We start from the raw sequence: 15,396 nt of genomic DNA, 5'->3' as shown, positions 1-15,396 counted from the left end.
TAGAGAAATAGTGTAGAGAGAAAGAAAAGAAAAGCTTCTTAGAAAATTAATAGAAGAAAGAGAATATAACAAAAAAAAAAGATATAATTAATGAGGAGTAATAAATTAATGAGGGTAATATAGGTAATGAAGGATTTATTGGTGCATTTAAAAGGTTAACAGGACTAAATGATATTTAAGTCCACTTAATGGGCCTTGCTCGTAATTATCCCTTTTTCTTAGGCTTAGATTGATTAGATAGATAATATAGAAAAATAAAAGAAAAAAAAAAATTTTGTTTGGTTTCAGTTTTCAGAATTCACTTTTTAGAAAATTTTACTTTTTTATTTTTCGTATTTTTTTTGTTTTCACTGACTTTTTTAATATTTTAAGTAACTTTTTAAAAAAATTTAGACACACCTAACATAAATACACTTAAAAAATATAATATTTGTGAAAAAAAATATTTAAAAAATTAACTAAATACCAAACACACACACACACACACAAAACTAAAATTCAGTACATTTTTGTTATATTTTTATGTATTTATTAATTTATTAATTTTTTTACAAATATTTTACTATTTAGATACATTTAAGTAAAGTACATATAAAAAAGTAAAAAAAAATTACTTAAAATTTCAAAAACATTCACTAAAAACAAAAAAATAAAACTCAATTTTCAAAAAAGTGAATTCAGAAAATAGAAACCAAACTTGCTGAATAATTTGTTATGTGTTTATTTAGATAAAGAGTCCTAGAAAGTAATGGAAATTAAAGTTTCTTGTACAAGTCAAATTAGCTTGTAACAATTTTTTGCAAAATATATAGAAAAATTTATTAGCTTGTAACAATTTTTTGCAAAATATATAGAAAAATTTATTAGCTTGTAACAATTTTTTGTAACAATTTTTTGCAAAATATATAGAAAAATTTATTAGCTTGTAACAATAGATGGAAATTAAATTAGCTTGTAACAATTTTTTGCAAAATATATAGAAAAATTTATTTTTTTCTACATATTTTGACAAGATTTCTTATTATTATTTTTTGTCTATATTTCTCTCCACAACTCCTTGTTATGCAGTGATTCTCATCATTTTCTTACAAAATTTTGCATCTATTCAAATGATTACAAGAAAAAAAAATATTTAATATTTCTTTCTTTCATTTCAATTTTTACAATTTTCATTATCTATCAACCGTCTTCTTCTAAAAAAAAAAGGAAAGAAAAATAGTGTTTGTGCCTTTTAGAGTAATTTTTCTTATGCTGTGTTTGGTTGGGGGATTTGGGGAGGGATTTGAAAAAGGAAAGGAAAAAGGTGTGTGAAACTAGGTGAAATGTAGGTACATTTTATTTCCATTTCACCTAACTTTTCCCTTTCCTTTTCCAAATCCCTTCTCAAATCCTCCAACCAAACACAGTGTTACTGTTTGTGTCTTTGGATGGCAAATATTTAATATTATAAAAGTTGAACATACAATAGTAATCTAAAAATACATTTTAAATGATCCTTACTCAAAATGAATAATTAGGAATTACAATTTTATTCCAATTCATTTCAAACATGAAAATCATGAAACTCGCGATCTTATTCTCACTTTGATAGAAAGTGAAGGGTAGGAATTTATGTGAGACCAACTTCACATAAAATTTAAAGGATTAATCTGGCGGGCATAACGTAGGTAGGGTTTGAGGATGTGTTTTTTTTCAGTGTTCAACTCTGGGTTGGTTAGGAAAGTGGATTGGTTTTTTGATTTTTTAATTTTTTTAGTTATTTTAGTTTGGGTTAAAAAGTTTGGTTTGAGAAGAATTTTTTGATTTTTTTGACCTTTTTTTGTGAGAGAATGATGTAATGATTATGGGTTGGATGTGATGTTTTATTTTTTGTGACTAAAATAGCCTATTTTGTCTTTTGTGACTAAAATAGTCAAAAAAAAGTCCAATCTAGCTCTTTCCAAACGGAGCTGTCTGCAGAATTTGTTCAAGATTTATCTGATTTATATAGAAGAAGTACGTTGTATAGATTTCAAAATTAGTCGAAATATGTGTAAATTGATCTGAACACTCCGATCATCAAAGAAAACGAAATAAAAAACTTCGCATAACATAATGCACAAATAGATAAATAATAGACCAATCTTAGGGAGTGTTTGGCAAGAAAAAAAATAGCCTAGTTTAGGCTAAAATTCACAAAAAGACAAAATAGGCTAAAATAGCTAATAAGACAAAATATCACATCAAACCCATAATCATTTCACTTTTTCTTTCACAAACATCACATCCAACCACAAAAAAATCCAATCATCTTCCCAAACACAAAAATTTTAGCCTACTAAAATAGCCAAAAACTTAGGGCTAGTTTGGCATGTACTAAATAAGCCAAAAAGTCAAAAAGTCACTATCTTATTTAAGTCACATCATCTTATTTAAATCACATCACCTCTCTAACACATCACATCAAACCCAACCCAAACCCAACCCAAACCCACCAATAAGTCAAAAAGTGCACTTTTTTAGGACATCCCAAACCAACCCTAAAATAGCCTACTAAAATAGCAACTTCCCAAACGAAGCCTTAAATTTTGTGTCTAAAAAATTTCTCAAAAAAGTTAATATAGAGATTAATTTTACAAGTAAACTTCATTAAGAATTCGTTTGCGATGTGGGTTAATTTTTGAATTTTTAATTTTTTGAATTATTTTAATTTAAGATTAAAAAATTTCATTTGGAATGAATTTTTTTAATTTTTTAACTTTTATAAAAATATAAAATAAAATAATTATAATTTAAATATAATATTTTATCTTATTAAATTTTTAATTTATTTTATTATTATTATTATTATTATTATTATGACTATCTTAACCACAACCTTATGCAAAACGAGTCCTCAATGTAGATCACACCATCAATTTCATGTAAATTTCCAAACAGAAATATGGGTCCCTCTACTAATTGAACTTTATGTAAACCAATAAATTCCTGCCACGTAGGTACCAATTCCAATTAGGACTCCTATATAAGTATTTTATGTACCTCCATACACACGCATACATGGTTGAATTTGTAGGCATTGTGAAATCAAAGACACACCAAACTAAAACCCTTTCCCTTCCCTCTCTTTCTCTCCCTCTTCAATCACATCCCAAATTTTCTCACCCTTTCTCGGAAAATATCATCAATTTTCTTTTACTTTCCTTTTTCGTATCCCCACACACATATGTTTATATAGATTTGAGAAGCATGAAGGAGAAACCCTAGTTCATCGAAAACCCTAATTGGATGTTCTACTCTGATTTCGTTTTGCAATTCGGTGAAACCAGCATTAGTTTCTGGAGAAATTTGTGTTGGTCTGTTGATATACGCATTTGAATTTTGGGAGAAAAGAGGAGAGAGAATGGAGGGGATACCGCATCCGATACCGAGGACTGTAGAAGAAGTGTTCGCCGACTTCAAAGGAAGAAGAACTGGTTTGATCAAGGCTCTCACCACTGGTTCGTCTTTCCTTCTTCGATTTTCTGAATGTATACAGATGCATATACACCCACACACACTCACATATGTATATATGTATGTATCACCTACTCTCTCTCTCTCTCTCTCTCTCTCTCTCATAATTATTTGGTTTTGCTAATTGTGATATGCAGAAGTCGAGAAGTTTTATCAGCAGTGCGATCCTGGTGAGTCCCTTACCGTTTTCCCTATCTTCATGGGTTTAATCTCTCTCTCTCTCTCTCTCTCTCTCTCTCTCTCTCTCTCTCTCTATATATATATATATATATATATATATTTGTGTGTGTGTGTGTGTGTGTGTGTGAATTCAGATACTGATTAGAGCCACTACTGATATTAACTGTGCTTTTAGTTTTTAAATTTGAGTGCTTTTCACTGTTTTCAGATGATAATAACGTTATTTCATAGGCTGGAAAGAGTTGAATTGTGGGTTTATAGGGCTCGCCTTCACTCTCTCTCCGTGCCTCCCCGCAGATAAAATTCTTAGCTGACTTTTGCATCTGTATGGTTTTCTGGGTTTTTTTATTATATGAGTTTATATTATTTTGATTGTTTACGTGATTGCTGCCTTCTATTTGTTGCTTAGTAGAATGTTTTGAACAAATGGAGCTGAAAATCTTATCGATGTGTCATTGAATATCTATTATTAGGAGAATGAAATGTGTCCTTATCAGGAGAATGAAATGTATCATTGCCGACACAGTTGGGACTAAATAAGAACTTTCTAAACTTACTTTAATTTGTCATATTTGTGAACATGGGGCCAACTTAACATATTGTCGGAGATTTGATTCTAACGGCATCTGTCATTAGTGAGAGTGATTCACTTTATCATTTTTGAGGAGAGTAAATGATGTTCTTTTTGAATGTCTGATTTATTTCTAAATTGACACTTGTTACTGTTGATAATTAGAATAACAGTTACATTTCCCTTGGATTCCATAAAAAGGTGCATGTTTTCCATACGTGATTTTTCTAATTGTAATTGTGAACTGTTGTGTTGAACATCAATTTTAGAAGCATTATGCATTATGACCCTTATTATGTCTTGATTGTTTTTAGTATGAGAAGATATGAAGTGTATTCGAGCATCTCCAATCCTTAAAACTATATTTTTTTTTTCCGTCAAATTTAAATTTGATGAAAAAATGCTCAAAAATCATCTTCAATCTTTTCATAAAATGTTCATCAATTCAAGGGAGAAACAATTTTTTTTATCAAATTCAAATTAGACAAAGGATCTGAAGAAAAAATGACTCTCCCTTGATTTGATGACATTTGATAAAGGGATTAAAGATGATTTCTGAGCACTTTTTCATCAATTTGAAAAGGTGAAGAATTGGAGATGGTCTTAGTGGTACAACAAGTGGTGTACTAGTCTATACTCTGCAGTCTAAGAAGTATGGACGTGGACACATGACACGACACGAATGCATGGACACACAAATTTTCAAAATATGCAGGACACGACATGTTGGGAACACGTGCAAAACATATAATTTTATATGTTAATTATGTGTCATATTTTTAAATATTTAATATGTATTTTATGTCAAATATTTAATTTTATCAAATTTATCAACCTTAAGTATGCTATTTTAGTAAAAAAAATTAAAGTTATTTTATTTTATTTTTTTTAAAAAATAGTCCTCAGTGTGTCCTTAACGTTTCCTGAGTGTATCCCAGCATGTCCTAATTGTCCCAGTGTGTCCAGCGCGTGTTAGACACTTGTACTTGCCCTCCGGAGAGGTGTGCTTCATAGTCTGTTCTATAATAAATACATTATAATTTCTAACATTTTAAGTGCCTTAGCTAAGGATTGGAAATTATGCTCCTTTGGCTGGTGTAGCTATTGTGTCACAATGATTGTTATGAGTTTTTAAGCAGAGTGGAGAGCTAGGATGAGCATGATTGTGACTAATTTTACTATTTTATGAGGCTTGGGCTTTGTAACCACCTAACATTGTGATTTATTTATTTTGCTTTCTAAATGCTCTCTCAACAATTTCATTAATTTTATCCCTGAAACAGTATTGGTTCAATGTTCCAAGTTGTTGAAGTAATGCGTGATGCTCTGATTCTGATTATCCATTTTCATATAGTTGTTTTATTTGGTAGTAGATTAGTTCTATTATTTTACAATTTTTATGTGTTGTAACATATGTCATAAGATTAACACCCTAATTATGATTACCATACACTTGAGTGCTTAATATATTAAATGCTCATTTCTTTTGTTAGTTGTGCTTATTGTTGGACATATCTGAAATTGGCACTATAAGATTTAAGATGACTTGAACCTTACTCAAGTTACGTATTGCTTCTCTCTTAAATCTTAGAAAAACGGCTGTCTTTGTTGCTAGAGAAGGTTTCATTGCTTAAAGCAGCAATGCAACATTGTCCTTGTTGGCCAATGTTTCTTGTTATTATTAATAATTTTTTATGAGAAACCAAAGTTTCTTTAACAATGACATTTTCCATATAATATTCTATAGTTTCCGGTGATGCATTTCATGGTTACAATACATTCATTGTTGTATTACCTTCAAAAGAATATGCTGGTGGGTGGAAAAGGGCATCATTCTTGTTATATAGAGGAGTACATTGTTTTGTCTGAGCCATGATGTTTTTCTTGCAGATAAGGAGAATTTGTGTTTATATGGACTTCCAAATGAGACATGGGAAGTCAACCTGCCTGTTGAGGAGGTGCCTCCTGAGCTTCCCGAGCCAGCATTAGGTATAAACTTTGCGAGGGATGGAATGCAAGAGAAAGACTGGTTATCACTTGTTGCAGTTCATAGCGATTCATGGTTGCTTGCTGTTGCGTTCTATTTTGGTGCACGCTTTGGGTTTGGTAAGAGTGAAAGGTAATACTTTTTTCTGAAAATCAATGGGATATTCTAGATTTTCATATCTTGTTGGAATGTTAGATTTCCATATGTTTTTTGGTGAGGCATGCTGGTCAAATGTTTGAATTTTGGTTGTTGCCATCACTTTCTTGATGATTATGATTGTTATCAAGATTATTGGAGAACCTACCCAAAAAATATTATTATTAGAAGTATATACAGTTTGCTTTCTGAATAGTTGATATGCAGCATTAGTCATTTGATGTGGTTCTATTTGCAGGACATTTAGGGTGACAGTATTTTACTAGGCTGCGTGTTATGTAGCTTTCTTACCCGTTCCTATTATGCCCTTGTACTTTTGTTTTTTTCCCTTTTCAGTTCCCAATTCTCTCATTTGTGAATCATTTAACTTGCTACAGCTTATCCTATCTTACTTTGTTCTTCCCTTTGTTTAAAATGCAATGCACCGGACATTTCCATTTATTTTTCATTTTGCATATTTGTGTTGCACTGGTGCTACACCTAGACTCTTTTTATTGTGCTTATTTCTTTTGTTGTCCATTGTCTATTTTCCAGACATCCACCCTTGGTTATAGCCCTTATGGAGCTTCAGTTGTCTTCAAATGTACTCATGTTCAGTTATAGGTTTTATTTATTTTTTATACACGTACTTTGGTTATAGAAGATTATATTCTTTATCAAAATTTAGACTTGAATTGGCAGATCTCCTCATAGTTTCTTTGTAATGAATGGTTCCATCTTGTACCAAAATCTCTGGCATCTGATAACATGCATGATTTTTATAGTGCATAGTTCAATTGCTCTGATGTTTGCACCTTTTTTTCCCTGTTGTTTTGCGGGGATGGGAGTGTGGGGAAGAATATATGGCTCTTTTTTTGTTTTGCTGGGCTGCTTCTATTTTATCAATTCTTTCTTTTAACATCTTATTTGTCTCCTGATAAAGAGTTGCCTTCTATAGATTTTGTTTCAGTCTGCCTTTTTCCACTTGATTTGTTCATTTACCTTGTATTTGTATGTAGCCTCATCAAACATTTCCATCCCTTGTGCAGTTAAGTAATACTTGGTACCTTGAGCAAAAAGGCAGTTAATCTACAGTTGATATTGACACTGATGAACCCACATATATAGCACTGCAATTGGTGAATTCCATGAAACTGTTATTTTTGTATTTAGAGTTGTTATTTTAGATGTTTTGTTATTAACACCTATGGACGTGAAGGGAATGAAAAGGGCTTTCCCTTTTTATTGTTTGTCTGAGGGTTTGTAGACCAGAGCGTTTTAAATGTCTAGTTCATGTACTTGCATACAAAACGTGGTTCATCCTGCCCTTATTCCATGGAAATCCCTAACTAAATGGGGATTATCCTGTCATGTTCCTGGCCTGTTTCTTTGTTTGTGAGCGTGAAATTCTATACAAAAGTATTCGAAAAACATTTCTGCTTGAGTTCTGACACTAACATATTCTTACATTCTATTACATCCTGACATTGACTGATACTGGTGTAACAAGTATGTTTTATGAAATTAGTAAAAATTAGAGCCTTTATATATATATATATATATATACATTTTCAGGTGTTGAATTCATAGCTTAGCATTGTGGTGTTTTTTGGTTCCATTCATTTCCATCTCTTCTTTTTTGACATATTAAGATTGGTGATGGCATTTTTTTTGCTAGAGGGTTATTCTCCTTGCGGTATGTGTTCCTTTTATTTTATTTTTGGTGCCGTTGCCTTGAAAAATAATTTCATTCTCTTATGTAGCATTAGTACATAAATTTGTGGCCAATGGGGGATTTCTGATCAATTAGGGCTGCCATATTGTGTAGTGCATTCATTCTTTGATGGCATTGTCTCCTTAGGAATTAAGTTCCATATATAAGGGCGGAAAAGAGAAAAGCTTCTGTAAGTTTGATTGGTCCATGAATTAGGACTTGATGTCAATGTTAGACAACAAACTTCTTTTTTTCTTTCCTGGGGATGGGGGGAGGAAGCTTACCATTTCATTTTATGTTAATGTATGCATTTTGGCTTCATATGCATCTCATGCACATTGGTTGTGCATCTTTGTGCCTTCTAATGGTAAAAGTTATAACCTTATAAAAGAGAAAAAAACAACTGTCGTATTTCTTTGACTGCACTTCCAATAACCAAATTTCATGTTTTCTACATGGTTCGTCTATTTTATTAGGTGCTTGTGTGCTGTTTGTGGTGCCAGTTGGTTTGGTTTCATATGAACAAGTATTTTGACTTCCTTTAGGATTTGATGTAATCTTGAGTTGATTGTATGCCGAAGACAATTCTATGCTATTTTGGTTGAATCCATGTTATATCATGCGAGGATCTTGAGTTCATGTGATGTATGAAGAGTTAGTGACTTATTAGATTATTTAGCCACAGTGGTACAAAATTTTAGTTGAGCTTGCAACTATGAATTATTTAGTGGAGGGATATGGTTCTTCATTCTTGTTTTTTTAAATTAATATTATATAAGCTTTTGGAGGGCGTCGGTTACCACTGCTCTGAATTTTCTGTATTGGAAACGTATGTACTTGAAGGGCATGCTTGATTGGGTGAATTAGAACATGGGATTGGGATTATTAATCCGTGGGCCCAATTATCTTATGTTTGTTTTGACATTTTGGTTTAGAATTATTAATCCAATGGATAATTAATCCAACAAATTTGTAAGATTATTAGTAATGGGGTAGGGGTGGGATTATTAATCCAATGGATATTAATCCAATTGGATAGTAAATACCACACTAATTTAATAGGGTTATTAATACTTCACTATTAGTCTTGTGAATCAAACATGACCGAAGTGGCTAGTTAAGTTCTTTGACTTGGACTGAAACCTTATAAAGGTAGAGGAGTCCATTGATTTCAGTATTAACAAGAAGTTCTGATCTGAGACTTGAAGAAAAACCCTTTGATGCCAGATTGTGGAGGAAAGTGGAACAAACCAAAGAAAAAGAAACCAAAGGAAATAGAAAATAAAAAGAAACTAAGGGGTTGTTTGGGATGATCTAAATAAGTACACTTTTTGACTTTTTGTGAAATATGGGTTGGATTTGGGTTGAATTTGAAGTGATGTGTTAGAGAGGTTGTGACTTAAATAAGATGATGTGACTTAAATATGATAGTGACTTTTTTGAAACTTGCCAAACCAGCCCTAAATATTAGCAAAAACTCTCAATTCAATGTTCTTCACTATCAAGTCAAGTCTCATAAATCCATTACACAAAGGCCTATTTATTGGCATTCAAGAAAACCCTATTTGAAATGACCAAAAATAAAATTTCAATGACTAAATCCTAATAAACCTAATAATATAAAATGTGACAAACTAAATCATTGAATCCCTAATCTTCAATTTATCTTCATCTAATGCCTTCATGATCCCCCATCATTTTCAATATTGTTGTGATATGATATCTAAAGGAAAGAGGCCAATCCATATAAAAGTTTCAATTTGGAAGCCTGCCTTGTTACCCAGAGCCTGGCAGTCATAGTAACACATGTTTGACTGAAAATATGAGTCTCTTGAGTATAAATCTGAATCTTACATTCCTCAGGTAGACACAATCTAATATGAAATGTTCGTAGTTTTAGAGGCTGATCTTATAATCTCATGCAACATTTGCATGCAGTTCCCCAACTGTCCTGAGTTACACTTCTACTTGCTCCGGTAATTATCTTAAAGTTAGGTTCAGCCAATGGTGGCATAGGATCCTTCAGTTGGCAATGGAGTCTTTTTTTTGTTCAACAAATAAGTTGCATTATTGAGTACATAACTTGTCATGTTTTCTTCTTTTTGAAGTCCTGATAAGATTTTAGACTCTACCTGAGCTTATGATCATGCAATGTGGGAGGACACTCTGCCATTGTGTTTATACCAATCACATAAATTTCAAAACTTCCTGTTGGGGGAACATACTTTGAGGCATACATGATTTAGATGCCCTAGTAATGATCGAGGAACAAGCCTACATACTACTGACATTTGTCTCAAATAAAGTTGGGAAGAAAGCCTTTCATAGTGGAGTTGTTTCTGATCTTTGTTGGAATTGACATTTACAGGAAGAGACTTTTCCAGATGATAAATGAACTCCCAACTGTATTTGAAGTTGTGACAGGAAATGTTAAGCCGCCAAAAGACCAATCCGGTGCTCAAAACAACAGTAACAAAAGCAAATCAAGTGGGAAGACGGTAAGAAGTGGCTGAATGTTTTTATTTTCAGTTTTCTGCATGTTTACTTCTTTGTTGTGTTAAGTTTTTTTTGTCTTTTGCTGTTTGGCTGCTTTCTTTTAGCAGTCTCGGTCTGAGCCACCCCAGCCTAAGGCAGTAAAGATGTCTCCTCCTCCACCTAAAGAGGAGGATGACAGTGGGGAGGAGGAAGAAGAAGAAGACGATGAACAGGGAGCCACACTATGCGGTGCTTGTGGGGATAACTATGCCAACGATGAATTTTGGATCTGCTGTGACATATGTGAGAGATGGTTCCATGGCAAATGTGTGAAGATTACACCTGCAAAAGCCGAGCATATCAAGCAGTACAAGTGCCCTAGCTGCAGTAGCAAGAGGGCTCGAGTTTAAAAACATCAATAAATTAAAAAGGACGAAGTCTAGAACTTTTTTTTTTTTTTTGGTGACTTTTTAAAGTGAAACAAGGCAAGACGATGATGGCCCATCTTAGAAAGTTAATCAACTAGAATGTCTGTTGGTGGGATTTGATGGGATTTAACGTATGCTACTCTTTTATGTTACATGTTTGTCTAAAGTCTTTTCTGGGAATTGTGCTTTTAGCAGTTGCTAGGAAGAAATTTTTGTGCATTATCATTCTGTGTTTGATTGAACATGCACTGCTTTTATTCATGATCAAGATTGGATAATGCATACCCATGTTTTTGCATTTGCTTGGGCAGTTTCATATTGTAATAGAATGGTTCAGCTTTTAGCCCCCAGAAAATGAAAATTGCTGTAGTTTTCTTAATTTTTTCAATGAAGAGGCTAATATTGAGAGATGTTTCTTGCATGTTTATAATAGTGTGTCATTGTGACATGAATGCTATGATTGAGATGGGATCATCCTAGAGGTGGCAAATCATATCCAATTATGCCACTTAAAAACTTGTTTAAACCCATTCAATCAATGGTTAATTAAATTGGCACCTATCTCCACCAGACAACCACCACCACCGTGCTATTGCAACCATCACCATCACTACAACTGCTGCTGCCACTACACCATAACAGGAATGCTATGATTGAGATGGGATCATATATATATATATATATATATACATAGGTTGTAATGCCTCTTGCAATATTTGGATTTTTATTCTTTCTTTCCTGAATAAGCTGTCATTTGGAAGCCATGTATTTTGTTTTAACCCTGGGGATGCATGCAAAGAAAGACACAGAATATGCATTGAGAGATATCCTCACAAACAAAACTATGAAACTCATTCATAAATTATCACATGGTGTTGGAGGCCATCTCTAATGTGCAGACCCATTTGCTTGGATGGTATCCCTTCTCCCTTCAGTGACATCTGTCTTGCTTTGTGAGCTTTGAAGAGTCTTGAGAAACTTTTGTGCACACTTGAGCCATACTCTACAAGCACACGACTTTTTACAGGTAGCGGCTTGGAGCTTGAAATGCCCAATTACTCATTATCTTTCTTGTTACCTTGCCATAAGAAGCCTTGTGCATTGGGTACAAACCTTTTTTGTCATTGTATTTCCTCACAGTAATAAAATTTAAGCACCATTCCACTCTTAGATGCCATATAGCTATCATTGTATTGCAGCTGACAAAGATTCTAGTCATGAATTGCTTTAGCAAGGTGTTAGGCTCTCAAAAAGAGCTAGGGAAGGGGGAAAAATGCTTGAGAATGAATATAAAATTTTCCTCTATATAGTGGTTGGGTTTACAACTATGTAACAAACTTAGTAATCTAAAAATGAAAGAAAAAACACAACCAGACATCTTACCAGTAGTCGTTGCATGAGCATAACCCATTACTGAAACAATGAAACCGATTGTTGTCCCTGACAACAATCTCTCTTCTCTCCAATTTTGAAATCATCTTTATAACCATATGGCAATCCCAACACACCCTTAGGTTCTTCACCACCCTGATCACTTCCTTTTCTTCACTAACAAGTAGAGCGAAAGCAATAGCCAATTTCTCACTATGAGTTCCCACCATCTCTTCCTTTTCTTCTTCCTCAACATCTCTCAACACACAGCTCTTATCAGCTATGTATCCAAAAGCCCTCATCTTGTTTCTCAATTCTCCCAATAAGCGATAAATATCATCTGATTGTCTGTGTGATCTCTCTCCTACTATGAACTTATGCATCTTACCACCGTATTCCACAAAGCTCCATCCAATTGTCTTATTCACTCCCCCTTCTCTCATCTCCTTTCTGACCCTCTCAACATCTTCCCACCTCGCTTTAGAAGCGTATATATTTGAAAGCAAAACATAATTTCCAGAATTTTGTGGTTCTAGCTCAAAAAGCTTGTTTGCAGCAAGCTCCCCTAGGTCAACTCTTTTGTAAATCCGGCTAGCATTTAAAAGTGACCCGTAGACCCCTCCATGTGGGTTCATTGGCATTCTTTCAATTAATGTCTTTGCTTCATCCAACTTACCCACCCGACCTAACAAATCAACCATGCACGCATAATGATCGACTTCTGGATCTTTGATCGATTCAAAGATTTCATGGCCTTGTTCTAATAATCCAGCATGGCTACATGCTGTTAGCACACCGATATAGGTTACGCGGTCGGGTTCAATTCCTTCATCTTTCATCTTCAACATTAGTTCAACAGCTTCAGTACCATTCCCATGAGCTGCTAATCCAGTGATCAATGCGTTGTAGGAAACCACATCCCTCATTGCCATTTCTTGGAAAACTTTTTGGGCATCTTTCATGCTCCCACATTTGGAGTACATGAAAATCAAAGAATTGTACCCTGAAATACTTAACTTCATTTGGTTTTCGCTAATGAAATTCACAACCCAATTGCCTAATTTCAAAGCGCCAAGATGTCCACAAGCTGAGATAACACTAACCATAGTGACCTCATCTGGTTTTGAGTCCTTGGTTGTGACCATTTCCTGGAAGAGTTCAAGTGCCATAGCTGATTGCCCATTTTGAGCATAACCCGCAACCATTGAGTTCCATGATACAACATTCCGATCGTGCATCGTATCAAAGAGCTCCCTAGCCGAGGTCAGATCACCAACACGTGTATATGCCGAAATCATTGCATTCCATGCGACAGAATTCTTATGGACACCCAACTCATTAAAAACTTTTCTAGCAGTCTTGAGGCTTCCACACTTTGCATACATATCAAGAAGCGCTGTCTTGACAAAGTAATTCAGATGTATGCACTTCTCATCCAGCATATTGGTAAGTGATTCTGCAAGGCAAGGATCACTACGTGATGAACACGATGAAATAACAGCAACCCATGTTGTCTCATTTGGTTGAAGCCCCGCGTTCACCATCTCATGGAATAGTCCTATAGCCTCTTCGGCAAACCCATTTTGAGCGTAACCAGAGATCATTGCATTCCATGAGACGACGCTTTTCTCAGGCATTTCATCAAAAAACCGCCTCGCACTCTTGAAATCCCTCATCTTCGAATACCCAGTGACCATCGCAGTCCAAGAGATGACATTCCTCTGAGGCATTAATTCAAACAGTTGACACGCTTCGACTTCATATCCCCAATTCCAATACCCAGAAATCATGGAATTCCAATCTACAACAGTCTTCTCACACATTTCATCAAACAGTTTACGTGCAATCTCAACCGACCCATATTTCGCATACATACCCATGACCGAATTGCGTACATAGCGATCACAGCCATAACCCATTTTCAACAAATGAGCATGTAATTCAATGGCAGCTTTACCAACAGATTTGACCAAGATGGCGTACACATACACATCAGGCCTCACACCATTTTTTTGCATTTGCCCAAAAAGAGTGATCACATCATTGTGGGCACCCAATTGGGAGTAGAATTTGAGGATGTTTTTGAAGACAAGGACATTTGGGTGCGGTACAGAGTCGAAAATGAGACGGGTATAAAGTGGTGGCGCGTGGAGGCACGTGCAGTGGCCGAGGAGTTGGGCTGCCCAGTGGTTGTGGTGGTGGAGGTGGTGATGAATGATCTGTGCATGGAGTTGTTTCAGGTGGTGCAGATTGCTTACTTTCAGTGAAGTGGTGAACAAATGTGACATGGGAATGTGGTTTGTAATGTGGGCATGAAAGGTTTATGTCCATAACTAACTTAACTGCCAATGTCAAAATGACTGAAATGCTCCCTTTGTTTGAAGAGGGGATCCCTCATTAGTGCTCACAAATTCAGGTTAGTTTGGGCTTGGGGCTAGTTGATTGTGCTTTTAGTGCTCGTTTGGCTAAGATTTTGGAACTAAAAAAACATAAAAAAACAAAATATCATTTTTTTTATCGATAATTATTATAATTTTTCTCTCACAAAAATAAAAGAAGTCCTAAAACAAAAATCAAACGAAATTAAAAAAATCAAGTTAAAAAAATCTCAAGCTAAAACAGGTAGCTATATTAAGTCAATGTTAAACAACCCTTTATTGTTTCTAGCTTATTTCCAAAAGTCCACTGGTTTCTTAAAAAGATATGGCTTTTGTCCAGTCCGGTGCTGTTGGGCTCGTGAGGGCCCATCACGGGTCTCGTTTTGATAATCTGAACCGTTCAATATATAGAAATCGTCAAGTACTATATGCCTGTAAAAAATCAGGTTGATCGGATATCGATAACTACGTAATCAAAACAGTTTTTTGTCAACTATTAATTTGTTCACCGTCCAATTTTTTTAATACGACACTGATTTGATCATATAGCTATCGATATCCGATCAACGTGATTTTTTACAAGCCTATAGTACTCGACGAGTTCCACATATTAAACGGTTCAGATTATCAAAACGGGATCCGTGGTAGGCCTCCACAGGCCC

General features: G+C 34.4%; 2 protein-coding genes across 3 annotated transcripts; one reads left to right on the top strand and one right to left on the bottom strand.

The window, feature by feature from the left end:
• Positions 1-2,978: 2,978 nt before the first annotated feature.
• On the top strand, positions 2,979-11,395 carry AL6 (alfin-like 6). 2 transcript variants are annotated; one of them, XM_028271441.2, is made up of 5 exons: positions 2,979-3,479; positions 3,633-3,665; positions 6,137-6,365; positions 10,451-10,580; positions 10,683-11,395. In XM_028271441.2, exons 1-5 carry the CDS (start codon positions 3,383-3,385, stop codon positions 10,965-10,967), a joined length of 774 nt encoding a protein of 257 aa, XP_028127242.2. In that variant the 5' UTR covers positions 2,979-3,382; the 3' UTR covers positions 10,968-11,395. The 2 variants fall into 2 exon arrangements, with proteins under 2 accessions (XP_028127242.2, XP_028127243.2); XM_028271442.2 differs by having other exon boundaries at positions 3,028-3,479; positions 10,686-11,395.
• A 797-nt stretch (positions 11,396-12,192) lies between these two features.
• Positions 12,193-14,823, bottom strand: LOC114323770 (Pentatricopeptide repeat (PPR) superfamily protein). The gene has a single exon (XM_028271440.2). It carries the CDS (start codon positions 14,642-14,644, stop codon positions 12,365-12,367), a length of 2,280 nt encoding a protein of 759 aa, XP_028127241.2. The 5' UTR covers positions 14,645-14,823; the 3' UTR covers positions 12,193-12,364.
• Positions 14,824-15,396: the final 573 nt, after the last annotated feature.

This window comes from Camellia sinensis, chromosome 2, assembly GCF_055761805.1.
Source record: "Camellia sinensis isolate YWXY chromosome 2, ASM5576180v1, whole genome shotgun sequence".
In the NCBI taxonomy this organism is placed as follows: domain Eukaryota; kingdom Viridiplantae; phylum Streptophyta; class Magnoliopsida; order Ericales; family Theaceae; genus Camellia; species Camellia sinensis.
Note: the sequence above shows the minus strand (reverse complement) of the source record. Positions and strands in the feature narration are given on the sequence as shown.